At 41.6% G+C, this 17,679-nt stretch overlaps 1 protein-coding gene across 4 annotated transcripts in view; it reads left to right on the top strand.

Moving 5' to 3' along the window:
- MUC13 (mucin 13, cell surface associated) overlaps positions 1-17,679 on the top strand; it is an 818,501-nt gene that overhangs the window by 789,544 nt on the left and 11,278 nt on the right. For all 4 annotated transcript variants that reach the window (XR_015308476.1, XR_015308475.1, XM_086957098.1 and 1 more), the window contains exons 14-15: positions 4,348-4,435; positions 13,061-13,274. Coding sequence is in view for 2 of the 4 variants with exons in the window: in XM_086957098.1 (XP_086813224.1) it covers positions 4,348-4,435; positions 13,061-13,274 (302 nt within the window). In the remaining 2 variants the exon portion in view is untranslated. The remainder of the gene's footprint in view (positions 1-4,347; positions 4,436-13,060; positions 13,275-17,679) is intronic.

Here is a 17,679-nt window from a genome sequence, read left to right as displayed (position 1 = left end):
GGCAGAGTCTGTGGTAAGTTTGTTAAAGGCAATCTTAGCCTTAAGCAATTCAGGAGACATAATCTTATCAGAGGAAGTATAGAATTGATGTTCCAGAGACTTAATATGTGCAAGGGTGAGTTTACGTTTTTGAAGGAATTTTTTCTTCTTTTTAGAGACAAAATCAATAATAAAACCTCGGGCTGTGGCCTTGAAGGAATCCCAAAGAATATGAGGTAGGGTATCAGGTGTAGAGTTAAGATGAAAAAATTCAGCAGCAAAAGAACGAAAAGAGGAGGAAAAAAGAGGATCAGTAAGAAGAGAAGGGTTGAAGCGCCAGCGAGAAGATTTAGGAGTAGGAGGAAGAAGGTCAAAAACAGTAATAATAGGAGCATGGTCAGAGATAACAATCGGTTCTATAGAAGAAGAAATAAGGTGTTGAGAAAGAGAGGAAGAGAGAAAGATATTGTCTAAGCGGGAGAAGGAAGCATGAGGAGGAGAGAAGAAGGAGAAATCCATAACGTCTGGGTGAGTGAGTCTCCATGAGTCTACAAGATGAGTTTGGGTAATGGTGTCAAGGAATTGTTTATGTGGTTTATGAGGGGAAAAACGAACAGAGGATCTTCGGTCTAAAAATGGGTCAATGATCTGGTTACAATCTCCACCCAATAGAAAAGCATCATCTTTATGTTGAATACATTTTGCTGTAATGGATGGCCAAAAAGAGGAGTCAAAACATGTAGGACCATAAACATTGAGTATCGTAAGTGGGATATTGTTAATTAGTAGTTTAGCTAAGACCCAGCGTCCCTCGTCATCCTTTTCTTCTAGAACTACTTTACACTGGAGTCGCTTATGAATCAAAATGGCTACTCCATTCTTTTTTTGGGAAGCAGGAGAAAATAAAACAGTTCCAACCCATAGTCGCTTTAGCTTTAAAGATTCGATGTCAGATAGGTGAGTTTCTTGGATAAGGACGATATCTGGATTGTAAGAGGAAAGGTGGGAAAGTACTCTTTGCCTTTTGATAGGGTGATTAAATCCTTTCACATTCCATGAAACAACTTTGAAGGTGAAAACTTACTAAACTGATCTAAATCAAGAATTGCAAAAACATACTGTACATGTAATAATTCAAACTGCATAGAAGTATTAACCATAAAACTCTTCAAAAAGGAAGAACAGGTAGAAAAGGAAGATGAAAAAGGAAAAGGGAGGAGGAGAGGGATGGGAAAAGGGAAGGGAGATCAGTGGGGAAGGAAGAAGGAAGAAAAGAGAGAATGCATAGAAGACAGTACAAATCCAAAAGGATGACTGTATTAAACATACCTGAAAGAGAAAAAATACACATAGGGAAGGTGGGGAGGTGGTGATGCTTTACAAGACGTACGGACCAGGATCAGGAGGAGAACCACATCGAGACCGCACAAAAGGAACATGGAATGGGACAAGGTGATGAGAGGAGTATCCGATACATATCCGTCTGGGGAGGAAAAAAGGGAAAAATGTTAACATACATAAGATGTAGACGTAAAAACAGAAGTCCAGTAAGTAGAAAAAGAAAATAGAGGGATATATAGGAGAAGCCAGAAATAGATTAAGGGAAGAAAAGATACGAAAAGAGAGTGTAAGAACTGAGATGAGAAGTAAGGAGAATACATGAAATCAAAGACAAGCCATTAGGAAGACAAACAAGTTAAGCAATAAAAGTCCAGTTTCAGCCACTGGTCGAAGCAGAGGAGGAGGCGTCCATCCCTTCTTCACTGTGTAGAAGAAGAAAGTTCCTTAATTCTCCAGGTTCTTGAAATGACCAAGACTTTTCTCGATAGGTGACTCTGAGAGTACAAGGATGAAACAAGCCATATCTTGCTCCCAAGGCGCGCAGAGAGGGACGCATAGCCAAAAATTCTTTACGTCTGGAGGCGGTGACGCTAGAGACATCCTGAGATAGATATACTCGTTGACCTTGCCAAGACACTTGTTTTTTACTCCTCGCAGCTGAGAGAATCAATAAAAGATCTGTATATTTTAGAAATAAAATGATGACTCCACGAGGTTTTGAGGAGGAGCCCGTTCTGGCACCTAGTCTATGGGCTCTTTGTATACTAATGGAGGTGGAAGGTGGTAGGTCCAGAAGTTTCGGCAAGAAAGTGGTGAAGAAAGTTACTGGATTATCCCCCTCAAGATTTTCCGGCAGATTGTAAATACGGAGGTTATTCCTCCTATTTCGATTTTCCAAATCCTCGGTGTGCTTTTGGAGTGAGAGGACCGTTTTTTCTAAAGAGTCTATACGTTGTGTGTTGGACTGAACTTCAGGAAGGTGCTGTTCGACAGTAGAAAGACGGGCATCCATATTTTCCCATTTATCCTTTAAAAGCTGCATATCTGTACTCGTTTTTTCAATAAATGGGCGCAGCGCACGCAGTTCCTCTAGAATTTGGTCAGTAGAAGAATGTGAAGGATTGTCTTCTGGCGTAGGAGAATTTTGCTTGAGGCGCTTGCCCGCCGGAGCGGGTGGGGAAGACTTACTGGTATTAGTATGAGCCAATGATGATTTTGGAGTCGTCATTTTCGCAGATGCAGTGGCTCTATTTGTACCAGATGAAGATGCTACTGATGTACTCCCCGATGGTGTGAAGACAAATTTAGGCTTGCGTAAGTTGACCATAGAAAGAAATGAACGTGCGACAATATAGTCTCAATTCCCTGTGAGACGACTAAAGGTGCATGTGAAATGTTCCAGAAATATCTCCGAAGAGAGGGTGAAGCACCCAGACTTAACTCAGTGGAATTAGAGTGTGCTAAATAACGAGTACAAAAAAGGGGAGGATGACTAAAATGGAAGCATAGGAAGGAGCATACTGAAGTAGCTGAGGCGCAGAAGAAACGGGCAGAAAGTCTCAGAGGATGTTGTTGTCATAGCGCCATGAGGAAAAAATTTAGGAGAAAAAGTATTTCAGAGTAGTGAGCATGTTAGGGCGGGAAACATCCAGTTGTCAGGGGTGAAGTGCCGTAAACTGCGTATTTGGGTGTTTCCTCTAAATGTGGAAGAGGAGAGAAAAAATGCAGTAAAGGCGTCTTGCAGAAAATATAGAGATCTCACCCCTGAAGTGAAGTCGGTGTCTGAAAGTTCGTTGGTGTCCAGTGACACGTCGTGTAGTGACAGCTCCTGTCAGCAGAGGCTCCGATGTTCGGAAGAGCTTCAAAATGGCGGCTCCGTGAGGGACAGAGATTTCATCGCGGAGAGGGGCGAAAACGGCTCCACAAGCGGTGAAAAACTGCTCCGCTGATTCCGTTAATATTCCGCCAGCCAAATCCAGCGACGGTGCTCAGTAGCGGTCCCGTTTACATCGGGAAAAACACGCCGTGAGGTGATCGATGCGGCGGAGCTCCGTACCTAGCCGGCCATCTTGCGCGGCATCCAAGCCACGCCCCCCGGACCACTCTCCTTTTAACATTTGTATTTTCAAATAAATTGTAAGAATTCTTTATATATACTTGTATTTTGTCATTATTTTTCTCCTTGACCCTCTGGCTTCTCCCATTTATTTAAGCTCCAGTTGATACAGGACACAGCAACATGGTTGGTCTGCAACCTACCCTCTCGCTCTCCTTCTGAACCCACATTGAGATCTCTGCACTGTCTGTCTATAAGAAAGCGCTTCCATTTTTAGGCTCTTATGTAGGGTCCATAGGTCTCTTCATGGAAATGGGCCTGGCTACCTAAAAAGTAGATTGCAACCTTACATTCCTACTCGCAACCTTAGATCTAGTGAGCAACTGCTATTACGCCTCCGGCGTATTCGTATGGTCTGTTAGGGGCGGGGGGGGCACTCTTTCACTTCTTTGGCCCTTTACCATTGAAACCAGCTGCCACTATATCTACGCTTGTGTGTCAATTCAGCCTCACTTAAAATACTCATTAAACATGGCTTTTTATTCTGTAAATTTCAACCAAACGTGACCTGTGTGGCTTTACAAATATCTACAATAATATTATAAATAATAATTGAAATGTTTAATGAAAAAAGAGCACGGGAGACTAATGTCAACCAATGTCAACAAAACCAAATGGAAATAAGCTGGGGAAATAAAATGTTGCACGCAATAAATTACACTAGTTTGACGTATGTTTGTGTGCAGAGTTCTCCCTCCCTTCCCACAGACTAACTTGTAGTTTGTAAATACCAAATAATCGTAAACTTACACATAAGTGTAAGTTTAACTTTGTGAATCAAGTCCTATTTCTTTTAGTCATTTTGTTGATATTTGCTAGTATTTCAGATGTTTAATTGCTTTCTCTACCATATTATCCAAAAGATGTTTAAAGAATACTACATGCATACAAATTACATGTTTTTTTTCCAGATTTCCTGCTTATTCTGGTCATAGTCGGTGTGGTTTTGGGTGCTCTTCTCGTCGGATTACTGGGAGCAGTCATTGGTCTTTCAGTAAAGTATGTTTTATTCTCACAAATTTCAATTATAATGTACAAAACTGCAGTGCTTCTCGTTCAGCGAGATTTGTGCAACTGAAATGAACTGGAAGAAATATTTTAAATCTCTCTATGCATAAATGTTTTATATATACCGTTTACAGTGAGATGTACTGAAATGTATATTTTGTTGTGATTGATTCGAAGAGCTACACCTGGCTCAAAAGGAGAAGTCTTCCTTATTTACAAAACTACTGAATTGCAGGTTAAATAGATTAAACTACAGTGTAAGGTCTCCTGTGTGTCAAGCCTCTATTTCTTTGACATACATGTAAATTAAGTCCATTGTAATTGGACATTTAAGTCAATATATTGTTCAAAAGCCAGATATATATATATATATATATATATATATATATATATATATATATATATATATATATATATATATATACATACATACATACACAGCAAGGTCAGGTAGTAGTGTTCCCGAAGGAAGCGTCAGCACAATTCTTTAAAGTACAATGGGGCAGATTTATGATAACTGGCGCATCCCCAGGGATGCGCCAGTTATCTTGCGCCGCTGCTCCGCCACCCATGGTGCGCCGCATTTACAATGCGGCAAAAATGGCACAGATGCGTGACGCATCTGTGCCGTAAAGGTACCGCATTGCTGGAGTTGCGTCGCAAGTGCGACGCAGTTCCAGCAAGGCTCGCGGGGGCCCCATCTTTACAATGCTGCGCCAAGACCTACGCCTGCTTCAAGCAGGCGCAGGGTTTTGACGCAGCATTGGCCTGAAATTGACTGAGTGAAATCTTATAGATTTCACTCAGCCACTTTTGCGAGGCGCACCTGACCCGGAACGCCCACCCTGCGCCGGAACGCCCACAAGTGGCGCAGGGCTTTACAACGTGACGCATCTGCCTAGATGCGTCACGTTGTAAATGGGTCGTAGGGATGCGCCACTTTTACGCCGCAGTTGTGTGACGCAAACGTGGCGCATTCCCAACATAAATCTGCCCCAATATGTTTATATATGCACATAATACACGATATGTATGAAGACAACCAAACAAAATTGAGTATGCAGTGGGTGCTAAAAAAACTCTAGGCACCTACTACCTCAAGGTGCTATAGGCACACACAGAATGTGTATGCCGCATAAACTGTTGAGAGTTGAGATTCTAATTACAGCACTCCTAATGATCATAAATGTTTCAGTCTGGGCTATACTGTAGAGCCCTAAGCACAGGAACATTCTAACTGTCATAGAGAGTAGAATGAAGAACAGAACAAGAATTCCAGTAAATAAAGGGGGTCCAAATAATCCAAGATGAGTTCAAATAGAGTCCACTTAAGTCCACCAAACTAGAGTCTATATGAAGTGGAGCACCATTGAAGTTGAGAGATGAGCATAGATCTGCAGTACAAAGCATCAAGGTAGTTCAAATATATCAAGGACCACAACATCAATCCAAATACGACAATGTGACTATACTTAGTAAGTAAAAAGCGGGCTCGTGGGTATGCATCCCATGTTACAAAAACGTCCGGATTGTGGATAAACGACCAACCGCTACTTATGGAGTATTTATTTTCGCAACCATTGGAGCGGATTGTCTTCAAGTCCATGTGTATGGTCTATAAAGCCTTGGCCAAAAGCAGCCCCACAGGGATCAGAGCTATCCTGACATACTACAACCCTGGCAGGAGCCTCCGCTCCTCCAATCACTCTCTCCTCCACATCCCCCGTACTCGGAAAGCCAGATGGGGTGGTAAGGCTTTTTCCCTCCTGGCCCCTAAATGGTGGAACGATCTTCCACTAGAACTCAGGTCCCTCCCTCCCTCCAAACTTTCAGAGCTGCCCTTAAAACTCGCCTCTTTGTTCAAGCGTACATGTAAGTGCATTACTGCCCGCTTTTTGATCTTTTTTGCTAGGCGCCTTGACACCTTCGGGTTTTAGTTTGCGCGGTATAAGTTGCAAAATAAATAAATAAATAACCATGATAAGTTGCTATCCGCAAAATGACGATCGCGCTTCCACAACGATCAGTAGCCCGCAACAGCTATGCTCATCTCTCAACTTCAATGCTCCACTTCATATAGACTGCAGTTTCCTTCCACTAATCTGGCGAACAAATAAGATATCTCTCTACCATATTTATGCCTTGACGAAGTCTCTGTGTGGGACGAAACATGTGTTGGAGATTTACGTGCTGGGAGAATCTATTTTATGAAATTTGAATATCAATAAAGAAAATATTGAAGAAACTTAAAGTGGACTCTATTTGAACTCATCTTGGAGATGGAGTCCCCGCACTATCGCTCGCAGCCCTGCTGCACTGCCCCTAGGCTCCCTAGTTGTAGCGTCCGCCACTAAACAGCAGCAAGTCCCCCGAAGTCCTCCTCCACGATGCGGGACCCACGAAGCGGGTTCCGCGAGTTGTTGGCTTGAAAGGCAAGAAGAACAGCCAAGCAGGATAATCCAAACAATGCAGCAACCTCTCAGGGCAGAGTCACGATGCAAAGAGTGTTAGGATCTCATGACATGCTGTCTGTATTTGAACCTACCTGTACCTGAAGAGGTGGCCACTTAGATCAAACTACAAAATACCCAACAATATTTAAGTATCTGGGAAAAGTGTTCAATTATAGCGGGTGACTGAAATGTTGCTTAATGGAGGTTATCTTTGGTCCATTTAAGGGACAGTGTTAAGTGGTTCACTGTCAACACAGAAGCACTCACTGTTAGTGGTGACTATAGGGAATGGTCAGCTATAAAGCAAAGGTAAAGGAGTCCCAGAGCATCAGTTCCCTCAAAATACTGCCAAATTACCCGCACTTGCCACTTTGTTTCAATAAATATTCCCTCAAACGTATGCAAGATGTTGCCCATTCTCTCTTGTCCCTGATTTCATCTGCACCTCTGAGCTCAGCTAATCACTTTGGTAAGGAGACAGGCCACCACACTGCTCAATTCTTCACCAGCTCGCTTAGTAGTATGTCAGTCTAAATACTGTCAGCCTCCGTAGAGACTGGTAGTAGACATTTCAGTCTATCACCTGACCCAGTTCAAGCCAATTCAGTTCACTTTCAATCAACTAATCAACACAGTCCGTCCTTTGCATACATCAACAGTCCTTAAAGGTCTCCCGTTGACAGAGCTTCCATCCTGGTCACTCATAAACTGCTGTCACTCACAAAGCCCTCACTGTTCAGTTTCAGGAAACACATCTAATAAATTGTTTCACCCTTGATGTGTTAAAAAGTGGGTAGCTACTTTCTCCATCATCTATCTTTATCACCTTCTTCAAAGCCCACCGCAATCCTTTCTTAATAGATGATGAGACAGACTCCATTTCTCAGCCGTGATGCTTCTTCGACAACTGTTGCCTTCCCGACTGAATGAGTCTACGCTTCAGAAGCGACACTGCTCCTCCTCTCCTGCATCGGCAGTGGCGGCACTGTTTCTTGGATGAGTCAGCGGAATCAGCATGCAAGTCATGGTAGCAGCAGTGTCTTTGGCAATTAGGGACATGTGGGCCGAATACAGACAGATACCTATGCAAAACAGTTGTGGAATCTTGTCATCTTTATCAGCAGTATTGTATATCCAGCAACTGCAGCCTTAAAGGCTGCACGAGTTTCAGCTTCAGCTGCAACATGACTCATCTTATCTGGCATCAGCAGTAGCACTACTTATCAAATCCACGGAGGGCTCCCAAAACACATGTGGTGCTCGTTCTTGCAAAGCCTTGGGGCAGTTCATACAGAAACCACTCAGCGAGACTGGTATACCTCCTCATAGAATAGGTCACTCTTAGCGTCGCTGTCTAGGGCAATCAACTTTGTCTGGAAATTCCTCTCGCCTGGAGGACACAAGGAGTCTCCTCCTGAACAATCTCTCCTCCTGCAGGGCCAGGCTCGCTCCTTCACTATCTCACCAGGCAGGGTTAAATGCATGAGGTAGATTCTAAGCTTCTGTAGAAGAAAGAGCAGACTTGGGTGATATCTCCACACCTCAGAAAGATTGGTTGTCATGTTGATACCAGCCTTTGTCACACAGTAGTTCCTTGAATACTCAGCGGAGCAAGTACTTCTTTTGCTATGAAAAACTTGGAACTGGAACCAAGAGGGTCATTACGATGGTGTATGGACTTCAGTCCATCCTCCATCGTATCGGATTTGGGACCGGCTGCCTACGCTGCGGCCTACCCACAACCCAAATTATGATGCAACCGCCACCATGGCGTTACCATTAACTGTATCTTTTATTGTGGCGTGGATGCAGTCAGCAGCCCACGCTGCAATACAAACAATAGGGTGCAGACATATCCCTGCACTACGTGGCAGGACCCGTGCAGTGCCTACCAAATGGTGCAGGGATATGTAGGGGGGCACCATATGTCCCTGCCTCAGGGCCCCCAAATACATTTCCACCAATCTTTTTGCAGGGGAAAAGGATAACATAATCCCTACAGCGGTCCCTGGCAGGCACCTCAGCAATGCAAGGATCTGAAGTTGGTCCGACAGTTCGCCCCCCAGCATAATGTGGTGGAGGAAAAATGCATTGCGATGGCGGATGGACTGCCACCCACAGCCTGTCGGTGGCAGTTCCTTGGCCATCGTAATGAGGCCCTACGTTGGGTGGTTTCGATCTCACATTATCTTTCACATTTTTCAGGCCAAGGATTTGGATTCCCTGTCTAAGGCTTCAGAACGTTTTTGGGATGTCATTATCTGGCTGTCTCTCAAGCATAATTTTTGTGCAAGATGATGGCTCTCAAAGCATGTAACAATGGAACTGGCTCAAAACAGAAACATCTTGAAACAAGGGCACAATGGAGTGTGAGATTTCTGCACAATGCTGTCATTGGTTTTCCTGAAGGCAGGCTACGGCTACAAACTTCCTCACCTCGAACTGCAGAAACTATAGTCTCACTCATCACTGGTACCACCAAATACATGGCAGTTCTCCAACTTGTACTGTGCTAAACTAGGTGAAAAACAGATGCCCTGTTCTTGTACTGAGACTTTTACAACACACAGCCAGATTTACAAACCTTTCGCACTGCAAAGTGATGCAAACCTGCACGAAATATTTTTGCTGGATTAGATGCCTAAAATTAACGCAAAGCAGTGCACATAATGTCAGCGGAAAGTTCTGGGTTTCACATTACAGCAGCACTTTATATGATAGGAGCTAGTAATCTTGCTTCTCCTTGATACAGACAAAAAGACATATTCATATCAATGATGCATAATTAAAATATTGTACACTACCACTGCTGCTTTACATGATACACCAACAGCATCGATAGTAGTCCTGCTTCCCCTATCAGGGCATGCTAAGTATGCCAATCCAGGTCACAGAATAGGTTCCGGACCTCATATTACAAGAGACAGGCCTAGACCATTGCACACACGCTAGATTAGTGTGATGCCAGGACCAACCAAAAGGTCAGGGTACCAGTTTCACATGCAGTTGGGCATTCAGGGTCGGAATACATGCCCGTTTCCCAAGCAGGGGACATTCCAGGCCCAAGATGATCCAAGTGCTTGTATTCTTTGCTACTTCTTCCTATTTCTCCCACGGTCGACTGGCTAGTTAAACACTCCCCTGTGGCACTGACTGGCATTTGCAGACATCAGGAAATACCTCTTTGCCTAATTGCCTTTGAACTAACACCACACAGAAGTTCTGGCAATACTCGACTGCCATTACGTGTTCCACAGCGGACCGCAAGATTCTTCTGGATTCCCCCCCAAAATAATTGGTGATTATGATTATGAGGCTCACATTTTCCCAGGATATATCTTAACAGTCTATGATGGATGCTTTCCTTCTGGGATGAGGGAGCACAAATGAATCACCTACAGATTCAAGGCACATGGCGGGGTCGGAAAAGAAGAAGTCTTAACATTGCCCCTTGCTCTCAAATCTGTTCTTCCAGCTGTCAAGTAAAATTCCCTTGTGATTCGGGCAGATAACATATTGAAAATACATTACCTAACAAGTTTGGAGGGACTCAAACCAGAATACTATGGAACTGAATGATTGTCAGGGATCCCGACAATGCAGCATTCTATCTTCCAGGAGTTCAACCCTGGGAAGCAAATTCCTTCAGCCGTAATTTTCAAGTAAATCACAATTCTGCATTAAATTACTGAGGATTACATGTTGTCTTCTATAAATAGGGATTTCCACAGATACATCTGTTCTCAAATACAGAAATGATTAGATGTTCATTCTGCGCCTGAAGTTTTTACCCACGTGGAACATTGGCAGTATTTAATCTTTGCTGTTGGATGCTGGTGAGCAATGCAGGCATTTATTTCAGAGGAACTTGAGCTATTTCCCCCTACTCTCGGAGCCTGACTAGGCCTGCAGCTTCCTCAATTTACAGCAGCAGGACAGCAGACCAGTCCCTTCCCTATGTCCACAAAGGTCACAGAAACAGAAAAAGGACCAAAGGTACAGCGATTTTTACCCAATCAGGGTATTGGCAGCCCTTTTTTTCCTGCACAATGCAATGGAAATAAAACAGGATTGTTACACACACGTCTTGTTGGTGTGCATGTTGCTCGTCTGCCTGATTGTACAGCTGATAGGCAGGATATAGCAGAACTTCATGTGCCTGATTAGGACCAAACCTGAAATACTGATGAGAGGTAACACACTGGAAGACTATGTGTCTGTCAACTGCCCCAAACCTGGCACCCAAAGAAACACCCATGTAGAAAGGAAACGTTGGCATTGGTTTTGATTTGGACCTCTCTTTTAATCATCCAATCTAGATTTTTGTAAGAAGAATACAGTGACTTCACAAGATACCCCCAACATAAACTAATCTTTGACAGCAGAGTAAAAGAATATTGATAATATCCTAAGGTAGACTACTGACGCATAGTGCACAGTGATACGTCACGACAAGTCAAACTAGTGCTCTAGAAGAACTGATACTAGTAGCCAGACCTTTCGTGAACTAGAAGAAAACAACCCACATCATACCTGCTTTGAAAGAAATGGCTTCCTGTGAAACAAAGAGTAAAGTTCAAGACTTTGTGGGACAAGCCCCAAAAGCCTCACAAAGTTAGCACTTCACTATACTCTGCACTGAAACATCAAATGAACCAATATCAGGTAAGTGGGTCCCTTGCTCACTTTGCCACTAGATTCAAGCTAGCCTGATGAGTGGTGTTACCCCAAAACCGGTCCCAGGATGCTTGTTTCCGGTCCAGGGAAGACTTGGCTTGGCAGTTCGGGCTGGACTGTTCCCATAGGGAACAAAGACAAGACTGATTTGCATATGACTGGGTATGACCTGAGGTGACAAAGTGAGTTAAAGAATGACGGTGGCAGATCCGTGGCTGAGGGTGAGTGTCTGCAAAGTTTCAGCACTCTATCTATATTCTCCTTGTTTTTGCTCCAATATCAGTCTTGTCAGCCAAGCCGAATTCAGATGAAAAAGTTTGGAAGCACAATCAAGATGATGAGCTTTTAAATGTTGAACTTGCTCTGAATGTCAGGAGCCCTATCCACCAAACTTGCTATTTCCCATTGCATTTAAAGGGAGTGGAATCTCAGTGTTTCTACTGGTGGATCCTCAGCCAGCTTCACTGGTGGAAACGCGTTACCTACACAACAGGAACATTGGATCCCCATGGTTCTGGAGCTGCTGTTCTTAGAGTGGGGCTACCACCACTGGACCTTCATGCGTGACAACATTTTGCAAGGCATGACAGTCACAGGCGCTTAAATTAATCAATGCCCTGGCGCAAAGGGTGTAAGCTCCCTGCATGTGAGGGCTGTTGTTTTCTTTGTTATTAGGAAATAAACTCCTGCTTCAGAGTTTGAGAAAACAAAAAACTTGTGGGCCCAAAAAACGGCACCCACTTGGACTAGTTTTCTGCCTTTAATGCATCTCCTGAGTTGGTGGATGTACTGAATGCACAGAGCTCCCCAGGCAGGTATGCTGCTATCTTTCAACTGAGCAGGAGGCCCTCCACCACCACGGATGGCTGGAGAGCTGCCCGGCAGAAAATAATGGCATTGTTATTTTGGAACACATCTTTGGTAGGGGCCTTCCTATAAGTAACTATTCCTGGTTACATTTTGTGGTTTACCTATAGTCCCTCATTAGGAGCAGCCCATCAGTTACAGTTACAGTAATGGTAGTTATCGGGTCTATCAGAATGATAAATGTAGCAGGAACACTGCTGTTTGAGTGCCATTTCAGATGGAGATTTCCCTTGTTGCAAGCTGGTAAAGTCTCTTGGTGAAATGCTGGGGAAAATGTATTGAAGTCAGAACTGTAAAGTTTTTTCTTGTATGTTACTCCCCCAAAATGTATAATCCCATTTATCCCCCCCCCCTCGAAATTAATAGGATTTATTGTGATGGTAATTTCTTCTGAGGAAATGTTGGGGATCATAGTTGGTCACTCAATGTTGAAATGAGGGTCTCAGATTCTTCGGTGTTTGGGAATGGTACTGTGTTTTGCCATAACCTAAAAAGACGTAGCTATTCCTACTGGGTTCTATCAATAAATTAATAAAATGAACATATAATTGCTCCATCTTATTTAAAATCCTGGCTATTTTCGTTATGTTAAAAAGTGTATTTCTGTACTTTCCACCAGATCTAAGAGAAACAGCAAGACTCCCGACAGAGAGCGATTGATCGACCATGAAGAGAACCCAGTCTTTGGTAGTGGCACGTCGACAAATGGTAGCCTGTTTCCCAAAGTGAGAGCCAAGCCTACTGTGAATGCGAATGTGGCAACAATGAATCCATATACAAGTGATGAGACGTTTCAGAGATCTGTGCCCACACGAGATTATGACGATGACAATGTAAGTTTTCTATTGTTCTCCAGTGATAAGCAATTTCTGCATCGCTGCATTGAAAACATGTTTGTATTTATAATACATGGCACATAACATATTTGTTTATGGGATATAAAGTATGCTGTACAGGGGGATATGTAGTCAATAATGGGTAAATCACTTATTTACTTGTGCCTACAATATTTTATGTCAGAAATGCTATGCAATCAAGTGGTCATCTCAAACCCGGGCATACCAACATTGTGGGTTATGGCAGTCCAGCAGAGCTATCTGTACTGGAGATGTTGTTATTCTGAGGCTGGTGAATCCTCGATATGCCACCCTCATCTTTCTATAAACCCAAGTGGTGTGGGAAGTCTAAGTAGGCAGTTGCCCTCTCTTTAGTAGTGTGTGCATGGTTTAGCACAATAAAATAGCTGCAAGCTCAGAATACACTGGCTTTTGTGGTTGGTGCCTGTCGCCTACAGCAATCTGTTTGCCTGGCATTGTAATGTTTTTATTTAGAACTTTGCAGATTAAGAAAGCAAAACATTGTGAAAAAGCTTGAAAACTGCTATAGATCCAAGTGATGAGAGACCAGACAAACCCATGGTACTTGTTTTTATTTCTATAATATATTATGTGCTATTCATGCACAGTATTTGCAAGTAGTCAAAGCGGGAGAAACAAGTAAACTGAGTGTTCTATCTCCAAGAAAGGTGTAACAAAAGCATAGAATGTACTATATGTAGCAGAAATTGCAAAAATGTAAATGGAATCATATCCTGGAATCTCAGAGGCTTGAACTCTCCTCTAAATAGACAGCGCGTATTGTCGTACTTATCTAAATTGGATGTTAGTATAGCCTTAATACAAGAGTCACACCTAACAGAATCTGAATCGTTAAAACTAAAGAGAAGCTGGGTTGGTAAGGTTTTCTTTTCACCAGGGGATGGCAAAATAAATGGTGTTATAACCTTATGTCATAAATCACTTTGTACTAAGCTTATCTCCCAGGAAACAGATGAGGATGGTAAATGTCTGTTTACCAAATTATTGATTGGAAATACTCCACTTTCCTTGTTTAATATATATACCCCTACGAATGGTGATGCTCACTTTTGGTCTGGAATTACTCAACAACTTATTAATTACCCAGCAGATAATGTTATTTTTGTAGGTGACTCTAGATCCCTTTCTCAATCGCAATTCCACAATATCGTACACTACTAACAAAGCACATAAATGTTTTATACACACAATAGCGCAGAGAAATCTAATTGTTGCTTGGAGGGTTTGCAACCCTTCCTCCCGAGAATACACTTATTTTTCACCTCTACATCAGACTCAATCTTGAATAGATCATATTTTTCATATCACACACCATCTCACAATACTTCGCTCAGCTGATATTATACTCATATCTGATCTCGCCGCTGTTTTGATTCAACTAGACATAATCTCCCAACCCAGATTGCTTAAGAGATGGCGTTTTAATAATTCAATTCTTTTAGACACTACTTTTAGTTCCTCTTTTGCCTCTTTCTTTAATGAATACTTTCATTTTAATTAAAACGGATGATATGCCCTTCCACATCATTTGGGACATGTTTAAAGCAGCTGCTCGCATTATTAGATATGTCTCTAACAAACGGAAAAAATCTTGTGTCTCTATGGATATGCTCTTAACTAAAATAAAGAGCTTGAACACTCCTGTTATACTTCTAAATCGAAGCATTGCTTATCAGAACTTAACTGCGCTAAAATCAAGTTTAATAAGGATTCTACTGATAATGCCTCATTATATTTATTAAAGCCCAGTGCAAAATTTTATGGTGGCCAAAATAAGTCAGGTAAATTATTAGCTAATTACCTTAAGAGTAAACAAAATAGGCTCCACATTGAATCCATTATAGATGCTCATCAATTACCTAAATATAAAGACTCCAAAATTTGAGAAGAATTTGTACAGTTCTATAAAGCACTTTACACTCCAGAAACGGAACCCTTGATTTCTGACATCTCTCATTATCTCTCTTCTATTCAACAGTCTTCTGACTCCTTGATGAATTTTAACTTATTGGAATTAGATATATCCCAGGCGGAGCTATTAACTGCTCTGCAAACTCTTAAAAAAGACAAACCCCAGGGTCCAGATGGATTCACAGTTGAATTTTATTTACACTTCGCTCATTTGCTCATTCCACATTTGCTAAACCGTATAACCTCTTTTCTACACTCTCATGGATCTACTGGCTCCTTCTCAGAGGCTCTGGCTTGCCTTATTCCCAAGGATGGAAAAGATCTACACTTTAGTAAAAACTACAGGCCTATTTCCTTGGTCAATGTTGATTATATGATCTTTTCTAAAAACCCTAGCTATGCGTCTGGAATATTTTCTTCCCCAATTACTTTTCAAAGAACAATCAGGTTTTGTCAAAGAGCGATATATCACAGATAATACGCGCTTATTTTAAATATTTGTATTATCCCAATTCCCTTGCGGCAATTGCTTAAGATGCTGAAAAGGCATTTGATCGAGTATATTTGCCTTTTATATTTCACACACTTAAATGGTTTGGCTTTGGATCCAAAATGATTTCCCCTATTTCTCTATTGTATAAGGATCCTAAGGCTGCCTTTTTTGTGAATGGCCTCACTTCTTCATATTTTACTATACGTAGAGGTGTGCATTAAGATTGCCCCTTATCCCCTTTTCTTTTAAATTTGGCCTTAGAACTATTTTTATCCAGAATAAGGTAAAATCAACATATTCATGGTTTTATATCTACCATCCAGCAATTTAAATTGGCTGCATATGCTGATGACGTTCTATTGTTTCTCTCTCAACCCAAATCTGCACTCCCAGTATTTCTACAGGAAGTTGACTCTGATACAAACTAAATAATGAAACATTTGAAATATTACCTCTTACTAAATACACTTTTAAGGAAGACTTTTTAATATCAATTTTCAAATAGCAGCCTCAACATATTCATTATCTCGGACTTTGGTTCACCCAATCTATTTAAACCTCAATTTCTCTAAACCTGGACAAATGCCTCATTAAAATATCCTCACTCATTACGAGATGGCATCCATTATATTTATCTTGGTGGGGTCGACTTGATACCATTAAAATGATGCTAGTTCCTATCATACTTCATATCATTTCTAAAATTCCATTACCCACACCACTCAAATCCCTTCATAAGATTACCTTGTCACTTACGTCCTTTTTATGGAATAATAAAAAATCTTGTATGTCATTGTCAAAGCTGTACTGCCCAAAATCAGAGGGAGGCGTAAACTTCCCTGACTTTTCTAAATTTCATAAGTCGTTTTTTTATGCCAACTCACTTGTTGGCTTTCAAACTCCTCACTGGATTATACATTGTGGGTTGACCTCGAAAAATAATTTCTCTCCCCTTTTTCTTTTCTAGAATATTTTTAATTTACCTGCAAACCACAAAAGTCACCAACACCGATCCTTAAGCATTCATGTAAGATTCTTGATTCGGTTCTTCACTCTACTCCTACTAACCTTGATATTTTTCTTACTTCCACTATTTTAGCATAATAAATTTATACTAATAAATAATAAACCCATATATTGGAAATCGTGGAGAAACAAGAGATTACTTTGGGTACACCAACTCTTTGAACAGGACACACTTCTCTCATTCCCACAAGCATGTCAGCTTTATTCCTTCCCTATTTCTATTCAGTGTAAATGTTAGACTTTACAAACTGCAGTACGTACTGCATATACTCATTTTCAATCTTCTTCTTCCATCCTTTCCTCTTAAAATTTTGAATGGAACACGTTTCTACGTACTAGCCCCAAGACATATAACATCTATTCTCATTTGACTTCCTCCCCTACAAATAGAGCCAAAACTAAGGTAGAATTATCCTGGGAGCAGGACTTAGATATGGTTTGGCTTTTATCCCTGGGAACAAGATGTGGGCAACAATTAGGAAGTCTTCCACAGCAGGAAACACCACACAAACTATTTTCTTAATATATATTAGACTTCTAGTGTCTCCTACATCCCTACATAGAATGCACTCTGCTCATCAAGACACTTGTTGGTCGTGCCCCCTTGAACATGCTGATTTACAACATTTGCTTTTTACTTGTCCACTTGTGTATCATTTTGGAAGTAAATTTGGACTCAAATCAACAAAAATGTTTGCACTGCAACTCCCTTTTCATTCACTAATATTTTTGGAAGAAGTTTGTTGGATGATTGGGACATATGTTTGTCTCAGTTACATATTCTATAATTATTGTTTGCAGTTGCATTCCAACAAATTACGAGCAACTGGAATGACGCACTCAAATGATCCTTCCAGAGATGGTGGTATGCCTTTTGCCACAATTATAGACTGGATACCGCTTTTGTTTCTCCCATCTCCCCAGCTACGC

This window comes from Lissotriton vulgaris, chromosome 2_1 (assembly GCF_964263255.1).
Source record: "Lissotriton vulgaris chromosome 2_1, aLisVul1.2, whole genome shotgun sequence".
Classification (NCBI taxonomy): domain Eukaryota; kingdom Metazoa; phylum Chordata; class Amphibia; order Caudata; family Salamandridae; genus Lissotriton; species Lissotriton vulgaris.
Note: the sequence above shows the minus strand (reverse complement) of the source record. Positions and strands in the feature narration are given on the sequence as shown.